The 13,592-nt window shown below is 46.5% G+C and overlaps 1 protein-coding gene across 1 annotated transcript in view; it reads right to left on the reverse strand.

The window, feature by feature from the left end:
- Positions 1 to 13,592, reverse strand: part of LOC147709519 (dynein regulatory complex protein 1-like) — a 546,368-nt gene that overhangs the window by 437,063 nt on the left and 95,713 nt on the right. Inside the window, exon 3 of the mRNA XM_086926016.1 lies at positions 7,824 to 7,936. Coding sequence (XP_086782142.1) covers positions 7,824 to 7,936 — 113 coding nt within the window. The remainder of the gene's footprint in view (positions 1 to 7,823; positions 7,937 to 13,592) is intronic.

The following is a 13,592-nucleotide window of genomic DNA, read 5'->3' on the forward strand; positions in this document are numbered from 1 at the left end:
GATATTTTGAGTAGCTGTCAAATAGGGCTAGCGTGACTCTGTCGTCTGTGAAGCTCCCAAAGTCCATGCTTAGTTTCTTCCATTGACGTTGCCTGTGTTTTCAGTGTGAAGGGGTGCGGGTCTCTCAGGCCCACTTGTCACTTGACAGGTGGGGCATCTCCGGACTGTTTCTTTGACTTGTACGTCCATCCCCGGGAACCAAACTTTCTCTCTCATGCAGGGGCCTTCATCTTCTCCACTCCTTGGTGCCCTCCGTGGGCAAGTTGTGTTGCCCGTAGCTGAAGGGATGCCGGGATGACGATATGCGGTCCTCTGAGTAGGACTCCTCCTTGGGTGAGGCTCAGCTTATTCCTGACTCTCCACATGTGTATCAGGCTTTCTTTTTCAGGGCCTGCCCATGAGTTGGCTGAGTGTAAGATTTGGTGCCATTGCCCTTCTTGGAAGGCGGCCCAGACTTTGGTGAAGACTGGGTCCCTCTCAGCTGCCGCTGCCACTTCTTCGAGGGTCAACGCTCGAGAGCACGTGAGCGCCAAAATCATGTTCAGGTGGGCTTCGGTGGCGTCTGCGCCCACCTCATCACCTTCCACGCCTGTCCTGTCTGGGTGTCTCGAGAGGAAGTCGGTCGGGTCATTGGAGCCGGGCTGGTAGGCTACGTCCATTTCGTATTGCTGGAACCAGATGGCCCAACGTTCGGTGGGAGCTGGTGGGTGGGGTGCTGATCCTTTGAACAATGGCACCAGTGGTTGGTGGTCGGTGATGATGGTAAATGGGTGTCCACATATGTATAGGTGAAAGAGTCTGCAGGCCCAGCGGATCGCCAGGGCTTCCCTCCCGATTTGTGCATATCTCTTCTCGGTTGGGGAAAGTGCTTTGCTAGCATAGGCCAGCGCGGCCTATCATTTGGATTCTTGTTCCTGAGTGAGGTCGGCCCTGAGGCCTACAGGGCTGGCGTCCACCAGTAATTCTGTCTGTCTGGCGGTGTTGAAGTACACCAGCATGGTGTGGTCAAGGAGAGCATCCTTGATGGCTCGAAATGCCATCTTTTCGGCTGGGCCCCATTGCCACATGGCGTCTGCCGGGGTGAGGTTTTTGAGTGGCTTGGCGATGGTGGCTAGATCTGGGATAAAACGCCCACAGTACGTAGCCATCCCCAGGAAGCTGCGGAACTCCGCTACGGTAAGAGAGGCTGATGCGTTCTTGATAGCTTGGGATTTCCGTGGGTCGACCTGAATGCCTTCCTGTGTGAACGTGTAGCCAAAGAATTCTATCCACTGTTGGAACAGCAGGCACTTCTCCCTGTGCAGGTTGATCCAGTGGGCCTGGATTCTTTTTAGCATGGCTTTCACCTGCCGGTATTGTTCTTCAGCCTTCTTTGAGTGGATGAGGATATCGTCACTCACGTTCAACACCCCCAGTAGCCCGACCAGGATCTCTTTAACTGCATTTTGGAAACTTTCGGTGGCGAAGGATAAGCCGAAAATTCAGCTGTTTATCTCTTCGGAATCCTAGATGTGTGCTGAATGTGGTTATGTATCGACTGTCTTTGGCAAGCACTAGCTGATGGTAACCGGCATTCAAGTCCAGCTTTGAAAGCCATCTGGAACCATTCAGTTTGGTCACAATGTCATCCATGGTCGGCGTTATGTGGCGTTCGCGTCAAATGCTTTGTTGGGGAGGCGCAAGTCGATGCAGAGTCTGATCTTCCCCGGTTGGCAAGGTTTTTTCGCTATCACCCTGGGTGACACCCATGGCGCAGGCCCTGCAACTGTCTCTATGACTTCATGATCTTCCAACTTCTGCATCTCTTCTTTTATTAGCGGTCTGAGGTGGAATGGGATTCTCCTGTGTCTTGACGTGGTTGGCGTGACGGTCGGGTCTAAGTGTAGTCTGATGGGTGCCCTCTTTATTCGTCCTAGCCCCTTGAACAGGTCTTTGAACTGGCTGAGTAGTTTTTTTGTCTGGTCAGCTTGTACACTCCTGGTGAACTTCACTAGGCCCAGATCTTCTGCTGCGTGGCTGCTCAGCAGTGTGTCAGCCTCGTGGTTGATGACATGGATGTCGACGGTGATTTCAGTGTCTTCGGACCGCACGGGCATGGTCATTTTGCCTCAGAGGGGTAGCGGTGTGTCGCTTCCATATGCAAATATTTTCATCTTTGACGCCTGAGCTCGGGTTTGGGCTTCAACTTGTTGGATTGCAGAATTCAATTACTGCGTTGAATTCTGACCCTGCTATCTGTATCATGCATCGAGGTTGGGGCCGTCTCTGTCTTTTCAGGGCTTGGCTGAATGAGACTAGGTACATCTCCACTTCTTCCTCTGACGTTGAGTCGTCTTCCTGGTAGACTGTGTGTTCTCTCCTTTTCCCCCTTGGCGGGGCTGTCAACAAGACACTCGCTAGCTGGCAGACCATCTTCTGCATCTGTTTGGGTAGCCTCACGTCCCTCTGTTGCATCTTCTTTCTGCACACAGAGGCAAAGTGGTTCTCAATGCTGCAGTTAGTGCATGTTTATCTTGCGCCGGGCATGGTTGTGGGGGATGTTCCTCATACCTGCAGTATCCGCATTGACCCTCAGTGTTGTGTGGCGGGTGATCCCGTGGTATGTGGGCCTTGTCCTTCGTTCTGACTGCGTCAGCCCGTTCGGGCTTGACGATGGTGCTCTTCTCAGTGTTGCAAATCAGCACTAGGTCCATCTCCTCTTCCCGTGCCGCTGACAGATCATGGGATCCTGCCAGCACTAGTATGTCACTCTTGGGAATGTTTGGCTCCCGAAGGATGAGACCTCGCAGGACCTTGCTGCAGATTTAGAGAATCAGTTGTGCTGTGCTCTCGTCTGCGGCTCAGTCTCCCACAAGATGAATACTGGCAAGTTCTCTCAGCCTCGTATGAAAAGCATCCAGTGACTCACCCTCTCTTTGCTTGGCTTGCCTCAACTTGAAATGTTCAAAGTCTGGGTTCATCTGGGGGTCAAAATGAGCATTTAGGGCAGCGACAGCAGCTGCGTAGTTCTCGGGCCCTGTATTAGGGTGATGATTGAGGAGTTAGTAGATCTCCTCTCCTGCATAATGGAGAAGCAGTGAGCGCTTCACTGCACCGTTTCCCTGGTGGCAACAAAGTAATTTTCCAGGCAGCCGAGCCAGGTCTGCCATCTTGGCGCTGCTGTGGCAGGGTCTGCTAACTCGCTGAAAGGAGGCAGAACTTCTGTGGGCGGGTGGAGTGTCATTGATGCAGCTGAGGCTTGCGTGGCATTGCCCTGGTCCCCCACGGTGGCAAAGGGGGGGTGCAACTGGGTGTTAGAGCGGGGGTACCGCGCCTTGGTGTGCCAGGTGGTGGGAAAAGTGCGTTGGGCCTTGCGTAGTCCGCTGGTGGGCGCGGCCTTGTCACCCGTGGGTCAGTTAGGCCAGGTCAGTGCAAGCTGTTGTGTCCCTCTATAGCGTAATGCTCGACTCACCCGTGAAGGTCCAGGTGTGGCTTGCCCCTTGAGCTGGTGCCAGGAGCTGGAGGGGGAACTGGCCTTGTGTTGCTCACCCCGGTTCTTCTCTTTTGGCTAGGGCCTTGTGCTTCTTGCCACTGTGCTGCTCACGTCTGCAGTGATTCTTACAGCCACCACGTGGTGTGGCTTGCGACACCTGTGGTACTCTGGTCGGCGGGGCGCTGAGGCACCACCAGTGGGGTGGATTGCTCCATCCTTGTCGCCAGTGTTACGTTCGGGGGTGGGCGCCACACTCATGACTAAAGTTAATTAAAAAAATAATGAACCCGAGCACAGTGTTTCTGAAGCAGGCGCCGCCCTGGGTATTAAATTAAAAAAATAATAAATAAACTGAGCGCAGTGTCCGAACTGAGCGCAGGGTCCAAAGCGGGCGCCAAGCTCAGTATTAAAGTTTGAAAAAAAAGAAAAACAGAGCCTGGTGTCCCTGAAGAGGGTGCCGCGCTCAGAATGCAAATAAAGCAGCCCACATTGTCTCCATCAGTGTCAATAACAAAAATAGTGTTCACTCACTAGATAAAGCAGTCAGTGTAATGTGCCAAGTAAAAGGTCCAGTCCTTATGGGCGGTAACATGGTGACAAGGCAGTAACAAGGAGGGACTAACAATCCTCATAATGAATCGGAAGCCAGCATTTACCAAGGACAATGACACCAGCCAATTAAAAATAAGGGAGGGGAGTGGGCGAGGCTTCCACACTACAGCATGCCTCGCAGAGCGAGCAGTACATGCCCGCTGCTGCTAGGCTCGACCTAAAAATATGCTGAGGAAGGTCATTTGGGGTGTATCCTAGAGATCCATAGGAAAGGAAGGAGAGCGCTGTCAAGAGGTAAGCCCATGTGTCAAAAAAACACAAATGTATACTCTCTGGCAAGTGCGCACAAGCGCATGTGCCCGAGAAATGTGCTTTGCTGTCTGACGCTTATGTTAATGAGATCAGAGAGTAGCATCCAGGCACTGTTTTGTGCAGCGATGCACATTCAATATTTTAGTAAATGAAGATGGATGGAAATAGAAACTACTATCTCCGTTACCAGCCACTGGGCGTAACTCCCACGCCCAAGCTCAGGGGCAGCTGCTGGTAATCCACAAGATTCCATTTAAAAAAAAACCTGCCTCGAGCCTTTAGGAAAGTGTAATAACAATATGCCCTTAAAAGCCCATTGCCTTTAACACATGTTCTTCACAATAAGTAAATAAGGCCTATTTGCTTTCTCAGAACTTTTCCTTATAAACAGATCACACCTAAGGAATCTAACAATCTTTTTTATGGTGCCCCAAAAAGGCCTCAAGCCTTTATAAATCCATTGATACTATGTACAGCGCATGCCTACTAAGATGTGTATGAAATGACAGCCACCATGCATACAGTTGTAAAATTACAAATATGTACACATTTACCGTTGGGAAAACAATATACAACTCCTCTCAATAGGGCTTAACAAGAATAATCGCATTGAAACTCTGGGTTTGCCAGAGTGGGTGACCAAAAACGAAACCCTTGTCTCCTGTGGTAATCTGTGAGGTTACATGTATCCAAGTACCTCTCTACGGATTATATCATAATCTGGCAACAGTGAACTATTAGAGGCTTATTGGATTTATCATATGTGTTTGACAATTAATAAGCTGGGCTTACTTCCTTTGCCATAACTTTTCACAATACACAGGCCAGACCTTTGGCAACTGGCATAACATTTCCCTGCACACCAATTAAGCCAATTTGCTGTCATCACTTGCTTGTGACCATAAGTAAGTAAGTAAAAATAAAACATTCTTTATTCTGTTAAATAAGAAAACATAAAAGATATAAAACAGGATAAAAAACAGAATAACAAGAGCAATTACACACATAACATAAAACACAAGGTACAGTGTCCTTGAGGTTCAGATGACAAATCAAGCACAATAAACAACAATAAAACAAATTGCATTTTAAATGTAGTAGAGAGACGGGTCCAGTATGTACAAACTTTATCAGGCATGTGGGTTAAGGCCAGGCTCCTCGGATCTTAACAACATTACTTAAAAAATAAACCATGTTTACACAAACACGAATATCTCCCAAAGTGGCAAGAAAGAACATGGCAGGCCTCACTTGAACAAACTGAGCTTCTCTCAAAATAGAAACCAGAAACGTTTTGCTTGGAAGGGTGTATAAGCTACAGAACATGACAACATGGAAGTTAGACTGCGCTAAGGTTTTGTCACACTCACAAGGACTTAAAAGCCGTCTGCAGACCAACCTTTAGGGAAGATTTCCAGTGGGAGAGTTCAGCCTGAAGCTGGTGATGGTAAGTTTTGTTCACCCAGGTCAGATATGATTCTATAAAGTTAACTTTTAATCCGACTGTAGGCCCAAACAGATGGTTTGTAGAGATCAGTATCCTCTCTAGTGGCTGAAAGACCCAGGAGAAAGTTATGTTTGACCCACCGATGATTGCCTTTAACAATGTCTGCAGATGGCATGAAAATACTAGGGTGGCCCAAGGCTATGAATGCAGACTTGATATAACTCAGCCAGGGATAGCTTCATGATTGTCCAAGGAAAACAGTCCTTAATTAACAATTTGTTAAGTATTAGCTTGTTCTTAATCCAAATTCAGATCCAGCGTAATGAAGGCCCATATTTAATGAGGTCTGAAATATAATGCCAAGTTCCTCATGCCCGGGAAGTGTACATGAACTCTGGGGGACACCCAGAACCTGCCTTAGAAACTTGTTTTCCTCCAGTTTGTATTAAGCCACAATTCTGATAACCCCAAAGGTCGAAGCTATAACTAGTGGCCGAAACACACTTAGCATTTGAAACACGTGACCATAACCAGCTCCAGCCTACTGTACTGAGCGTAAGCTTTCCTGCAAGGTAACCATCCAGCATAGTCGTAACATTGCTTATGTATACAAAATTACAGTTAGAAATCAGAATACTACCTCTCTTAACAGGGAAAACAAGGATTCTCAGAGAAGAATTTTTCTACACTCATGGTTTGCTATGGGGTAACCATCACCAAAACCCAGTTGCCTAGAAAGATAACCTGTGAAATTCCATTTAACTAAAAGCGTATAACTTTTCCTGATAAACAATCAGGCTTGTAACCTTTATTATTGCCTTGGCACCATAACCAACACAAGGCTACTGTACTAAGAATACGCGTTATACAAGGCAACCATTCAGCATGCAGTCATAAAGGTACAAATGTATACAAAATGACAGTTGCAAAGCAAAATAGTATCTCTAGTATCCCCACTGTATTTTCTGGTGAATCACCAACACCAAAACCCTCATATAGTACAGTAATATGTGAAATTCCATGTAAAGAGAATACCTGCCTAAAGGCTTTAGCACAGTGTAATAACAATTCATCCTTACAAGTTTGCACACATGATTTCACAATAAGTAGGTCACAACTACTGGTTTGATATAATAAACAGATCAAACCTATGAAATGTAAAACGACTTTTCGTAATGAACTGGATAAGCTTTTACCCTTTACCATTGGCTTTACACCTTACCCAACACTGGCCTACTAAGTGCACATTTATAGTTTTAGAACGTTTTATAAAGCGTAAACTTGACCCTTGAGGGTGTCAGAGCGCTGTACACGCGGTGAAAGCATGAGTAGACTCCATACAATAGAGGTCAGCAAAGTGACACCACAATGAGTACACAATCAAGATCAGGGACCTGGTAGTGGGCCCCACTAGGTCCATTTCTCCAGTAAAACAAGCAAAAGTGAACTTGACACAACATCATAAAATAATTGGCAAACCTGTAGGGTGGGGGTCCTCGAGTAAAATAACAATTAACAATCAAACATAAGATAAATGGAGAACGCTATGTTTAGTTGGGATAACTGCCAGGACTGTCAACAAGGGGATATGTAAAAGAGAGCACAATGATGCACATAAACTAGTACCCATCAAGCATACAGGTTATAAAATCACAACTATAAAGAAAAATACAGCTTGCAAATCAATATACACCCCTCTCAACAGGGCCTAACGAGTGAAAAATCCCTGGGTGTGTCTGAGTCAGTAGCCAACTCCAAAACCCCTGCCTACTACAACAATCTTCGAGATTTCATGTAACAAAATACATGTTTATAGCCTGTCACACAATTTGATAACAACCAACTGTTAAAGTTCTACTGGCTTTAACAAATGCTTTTCACTATTAATAAACTAGACCAACTGTCGTGTCATAATGTTTCATATTAAGCAAGCCAGACCTATGGCACCCAACATAATCTTTTCTTCCCAGTGCGTCACTGAGGCGCGCCCGTGCCCACACACACGCATGCGCACGCACACACTCTTGCTCTTTCTCTCACCTCTGACGCTTCAGTTCCTCTTCTTCAGCTCTTCGCTGGGTCTCCCTGCAACTTGCTGCAACCCGGACATTAGTAACTAACAGTGTTCCATTCTTGACCAGTTTACCCAGTCTCTGTTGATACAAAAGCAGGACAACGAGGAGGAATCGAGACATTTCGATGGTACAATGTTCGCTACATCAATATCTCCATCAACTACAGTACAGAAATATTTTTCAGCTGTACTCGGTTTAACATATGCACTTACTGAAATGTTCTGCAGAAGTGTGATAGAAAATAAGAACAAACACTGAATTAAAACTATAACCAAATCACAATAGTAACACACTGTGTTGTTCATAGACATTGAGCCCAGTCAAGGAGACAAAGCACAATGCACAATGCAGGTCAGTTCACCGGATGTGGGCATGAAATTATGGATAGTGGGTGCCCAGTTCAGACCCAGCATACACTGAAAATTTGTTTCCGGTCTACGGAAGACATGGCTTGGCAGTTCGAGCTGGACTGTTACCACGAGGAGAAGGGTCAGACTGATTTGCCTAGTGAGCTAAAGAATGATGATGGATTAAACCCAGATCTGTGACTGGAGGTGAGTGACTGAAGAGTTCCCTCCATCATCTCCCTTGGTATTGCTTTGTTCGTCCTAAGGTGGCAGGGTAGGTCCAGACGTGGGTCCCTTGCTCACTTTGCCACTGGATTCAAGCTAGCCAGGCTGATGAGGGGTGTTACCCTGAATCCAGTCCTAGGATACTTGTTTCTGGTCCAGGGAAGACCTGGCTTGGCAGTTCAGGCTGGACTGTTCCCATCAGGAACAGGGTGAAGACTGATTTGCAAATGGCTGGGGCTGAACTGGAGTGCCAAAGTGAGCTAAAGAGCGATGATGGTTTCAACCCAGATCTGTGACTGGGGTGAGTGTCTGAAAAGTTTCAGTGCTCTGTCCATTATCTTCTTGTGTTTGCTTCATTTTCTTTTGACTTCTGTCAGAGGGAGGGGAGAAGAAAATCAAACGGGTAGGAGGGTTGTAGGCAGGGGGTGGTGGAGAACAAATAGGGCCAGGAGGACATGTGGATAGAAGAGAATGGGCTGGGAGGGCAGGTGGGGTTTGAAGGAATCTGGCTCTGTATATACTATACCAAAATGAGGTATAGCGTGCACAGAGTCCAGTGGAACCACAAAGCTAGGCAGAGGTAAAAGTAGATAGCACCTTACTCTGTATTCGTGATAGTGTGGGCGAGAAGTATGGCTTTATCAGAGGGTAGTGTTAAGCATTGGTTGTACACACTCCCAGCCAATGATGTCACACACTCAAAGACTGAACTCAGACCAATTTTTGGTATAAAAATATTATGTTGTTATATTTATTTTCACTAAGCAAGCCTGGTACAGGTAAGTGCACATCGTACTTTTCAAGGCAGGTTGAACAATACAAGCAAGCTGAATGAAAATGTCTTTGTTACATCGTTATAAATATTTTCAATTCAGAGGAAATTACTGTTAGATTACATTGGATTACTTTACAGATTACTTTATGGATTACTTTTTCCACTCAGTGTAATATGCCTAGATATCACACTGGAACATTTCCTAGAGAAAAGGTAAGTAAAGCAGTTTTTAGTTATTTGCAGTTTTTTCCTATGTTTTATACAAAACCAACTCCACAATTTTCAAGGAAAACAGTCAATGTATGTGAGAAAAATTAAGTTAACGGTTTGCAGGTAAGTACAAGTTTGTGGGAGTTGGTATTCTGGGGTTAGAACCAGGGTTCCCCCAGGGTAAAAGAGGCACTCCCAAAGCACCCTCAGTGGCACTAGGCTCGGTGCAGAGTGCTGAGGCCTAATGGTATTGAATAGGGGATAGGGGGCCTCGGATTGGTGGCTGCTCATGAGCAGGCCACAGGGTTGTGGGAGCAAAGCTTCTGGTGTTAGGCTCAGGCAAAGGGGGATCCGAGTTGGCACCCCAAAGTACACCCGCAGTGGTGCAGGGGCGGATGGGTGCAGAGTGCTGTTTCGGCATCGGGTGGTGCCCTGTTGATTTTAATGGGGATTCTCTGGTTGCAACAAAGAATGCAGGCTCGAAGACGAAGATCTTCTGGAGGTGACCACCGGTTGGAGAGGTAAGTTGGGATGCCTGGGGATTCTGGGACACCGTCAGTTGGGCCACCCAAGTCCGTGGGGCGTCGGGTGTAGGGGTGTCTTTAGGCATTGGGTTTTTTTTACCAGCACCGGGCGCGGTCGGGGGGATCCTCCAGAAAGAGGCTGCAGGAGTTTTGAGGCAGGTCAGAGATAATCAAATCTTAGTTCGGGATCACTGGAGAGACCTCCTCATGGTATTAGGCCACTCGTGCTCGAGCCGTGGGCATCAGGTGCAGAGTTGTGCAGACTAACGGTTTTGTCTGGAGTCTGAGTATGTTGGTGAGCAAATCCGTGCTCACGGGAGACAAAGTCTTACTTGTGGAAGGCAGAGCAGGTCCTCGGGTTTTTGAGGTTGCTGGCTGCAGGAGACCTCAGGATTTCACTGGAGCAGGTTAAAGGTGGGGACAGGCCGGTAGGGCTGGGGCCAAGTCAGTGTGCATCCTCCCCTTCTTAGTTTCGGCGTGGCTCTTTGGTCCTTCTTCTCTTCTTCTTGGTCAGTTTTTGTCTGCGGAGGCAAGGTTCAGGGTTGCCCCTAAATACTAAATTTAGGGAAGTTACAAGTAAGTAAAGGTTGGGACAATGGGTCCTTTCCTTGGGGTGGGTACACCCCTATTATGACACCCTCCAGTGGGAGGGGAGCCTCTGGCTGTGTCCCCCCATCTGGAGGGGTGGGATTGGCAAATGTGGGCACACCTCCCTTCCTCAATTGGTTTTCCTGCCGATTCTCCCTCCTAAAGTGGGGGTCAGAACCGGTGGGAGCAAGTTGCTGGAAGCAGCAAAGGCCTGGGGTAGCTCACAAAGGCGGTAAGCCTGCAAAGCTTTCCCCTCGTGGACCCTGCCCATCCTGGGGGAGGAGGCTTGGCACCTCGTCCCAGGATGCTTATTGTTTCAGACCCCAGAGAACAGCAGGCTCTTGACCCAGGGGTCCAGAAACATGTCTGGTGGTGGGAGCTGGCGAGCAGCCACTCAGCCTGGACACTAGTGTTAGGTCGTTTTTCAGGGGGCATCTCTAAGATGCCCTCTGAGTGCATTCTTTATTAAATCCCACACTGGCATCAATGTGGGTTTTATGTGCTGAGAAGTTTGATACCAAACTTCTCAGTTTTCAGTAAAGCCATTATGGTACTGTGGAGTTCGTAATGACAAAGTCCCAGCACGATATACACGTAATGGCATTACTGCACTTAAAATGTCTAAGAATTGACCTAGGCACTGTAAGGGTACAGGGCTCATGCAACTGTACCCTCATCGCTGGTATAGTGCACCCAGTTAGAGGGGTGGCTGACCTATTCCAGGGCAGTGGGTTGTAGGCATGGCACACAGAGATGTGTGCAATGTCGAATCTTCACTTTGTTCTGCACCAAAAACACAGCCTGCAAATGCAGTGTGTGTGTGTGTAAAGGTACAGGGTCTCTAAGGGTGGCACAATACGTGCTGCAGCCCTTAGAGGCCTTCCCTGGCCACAGTGCTCTTGGTACCTGTGCTACTATTTACAAGGGAATGACCTGTGGCCAAAGAGTGCCCAATGGATTTGGTTTTAGTGCAGTTTAAAGAACATAGCAGGCCCTGGGTACCTGTTTGGCAGGAACCCAGGGCACACTCAGTCAAAGTACATCAGCAGTTTAGCAAAAAGTGGGGACAAACATGCAAAAAGAGGGCACTTGGATAATGTAAAAAAAATAATAATAAAGCAGTATGACATGGCCAGTGTTAACCAAGTCAAAGCGTAAAAAAAATATTACTTGAATCTCTGTGTGAGCAGTGGATGGCCAGCTGAAGAACACTAATTTAAATTAATTAATCTGCGCATGGTCCATGCGCCACCCAAAAAAAAAGTAGTGATGCGTGGCAAGCACTGCGCAATTCGAAATCAGAAAAGAAGAATGACAATGCTGCAAACGAATGATATGCAGTGGGCGGGTTCCAAGCCTATTATAGAACACATGAGTCTTACAAGCGAGGGTGCATGCACTAGAGCATGCTCACACAAGTGAGATCTACAAAAAAATGCATTGCATCAATCAAAAATCACCACCAACACTGAATTCTAGTTTTCCTTGAAGGGATTATTAAAAACACATTAAAATAAAAGCCTTGATAAAGTTGTGACAGTCTAACAGCACCAGAATCATGTACCGTGATGCTTCCTCTTACAAAGCCTTCATAGGCTCTGTACAGGCTGAATAGACCATGCTAACATTTGGGACCTTGGAAAAATGTTCTTTTACTTACGAGCAACGATAAGCAGGGACTTTCCAATGTACAACAACGACTGGAATAGAAGAGCGCAATTCTGCAAACTTAAGTTGCTTTAAGCAAAAAACTATTCCCAATGGGAGAAAATAGTTCTACAATAGGTCAAAGACAATGACCAAAACAACACATACCCAACATCTCTGATGGACAAAAGGCATCCTGAGGTTGCAAAGAGCTTGAATAGCATAATCGGAACCAGCCCTTCCTTTGAAACGAACTATGCAGTCCCCATAGTAAAGGGTTTGTACTTTATAAATTGCTTGTCTGTGCAGAATATAAAGTTAATAGCCCACCATGGGCCATGGTTAGCGTTGGGTGCACATTGCGGTGAAAAATGTAGTGGCGGCTTTGAAGCCACTCCGTGTTTCTCTGTGCAGTCAGCAACAACCAGCACTTTGAAGGGAGATTAGGGATCCCCTTGTAGGCGAGTGCAGTGAGTGACTGCATCTGTCAATCAATTCAACCAAACAAAAACTTCTAACTTCGAAATCTGGAATGGAGACAGGAGAGTTACTAGTAGCTCATGAGCTGCTCGTTGGAGATGCCTGAACCAGGTCAAAAGACTGCAATATGCTACCACTCATTTTCAGAAAATAGTATCCAAGAGACTGCATCTTCAATTATACATGATGTTATAAGGAAATTGCATGCCGCAGAGGAGGTAAAGAACATATAGCGAGCGGTAAGTGGTTGCAGTCACTTTAGGATGTCATGAAACTCAACGTTGACTTGGCGATATTGGATCTATGGACAACTGTGAATATTTGGGGCCAAATTTGCATTTGCAAACTCTTTGAAACCGCAAATCATAGGGTTTGTGAATGCTAAAGCACTTTTCCTGTATTCTAAATGCAGTTAGCGAGTCAGACGTTTCTGAATCACTAAATGGGTTTAGAAATGGATACCGATTTGGAATTTGGAAATAGCATGTTGTAGGAGTCCCTTCCAAATACTGAATCAGTGTGCTATGTATCAATGTTTCGAGACTGAAATATTGCCACAAATTACTGATATTTTACCAACACTCCAAAAGAGGTGGTAACCCATTCGCAAAAGGGAAGGGGTCCTTTTGGGGCTCTTTACCCTTTGTGCATGTAAAAACTTTTTTAAACAAAGCCAAAAAAAAGAATGTTTTTTTTTTTTTTTAAAGACAGTCCTATTTCGACAAGGAAAATAGGCTCCAAAACAAAAGTTGTTTTTAGGTCACGTCTGACGGTAGCAGCGCACATGTGCTGTTCTCGCCATGATGAGCCTTTTGGAATCGATACGGATTCCAAAGCATGCACGCGGAGAGACAGAAGATGTGCACGTGGGATTGGATGATTTGCTGCCGGTGTGATACTCTGGGGACTTTTTTTTTCGCCGCCAGTAAAGGCAGTTC

Source organism: Lissotriton vulgaris, chromosome 6 (genome assembly GCF_964263255.1).
Source record: "Lissotriton vulgaris chromosome 6, aLisVul1.2, whole genome shotgun sequence".
In the NCBI taxonomy this organism is placed as follows: Eukaryota; Metazoa; Chordata; class Amphibia; order Caudata; family Salamandridae; genus Lissotriton; species Lissotriton vulgaris.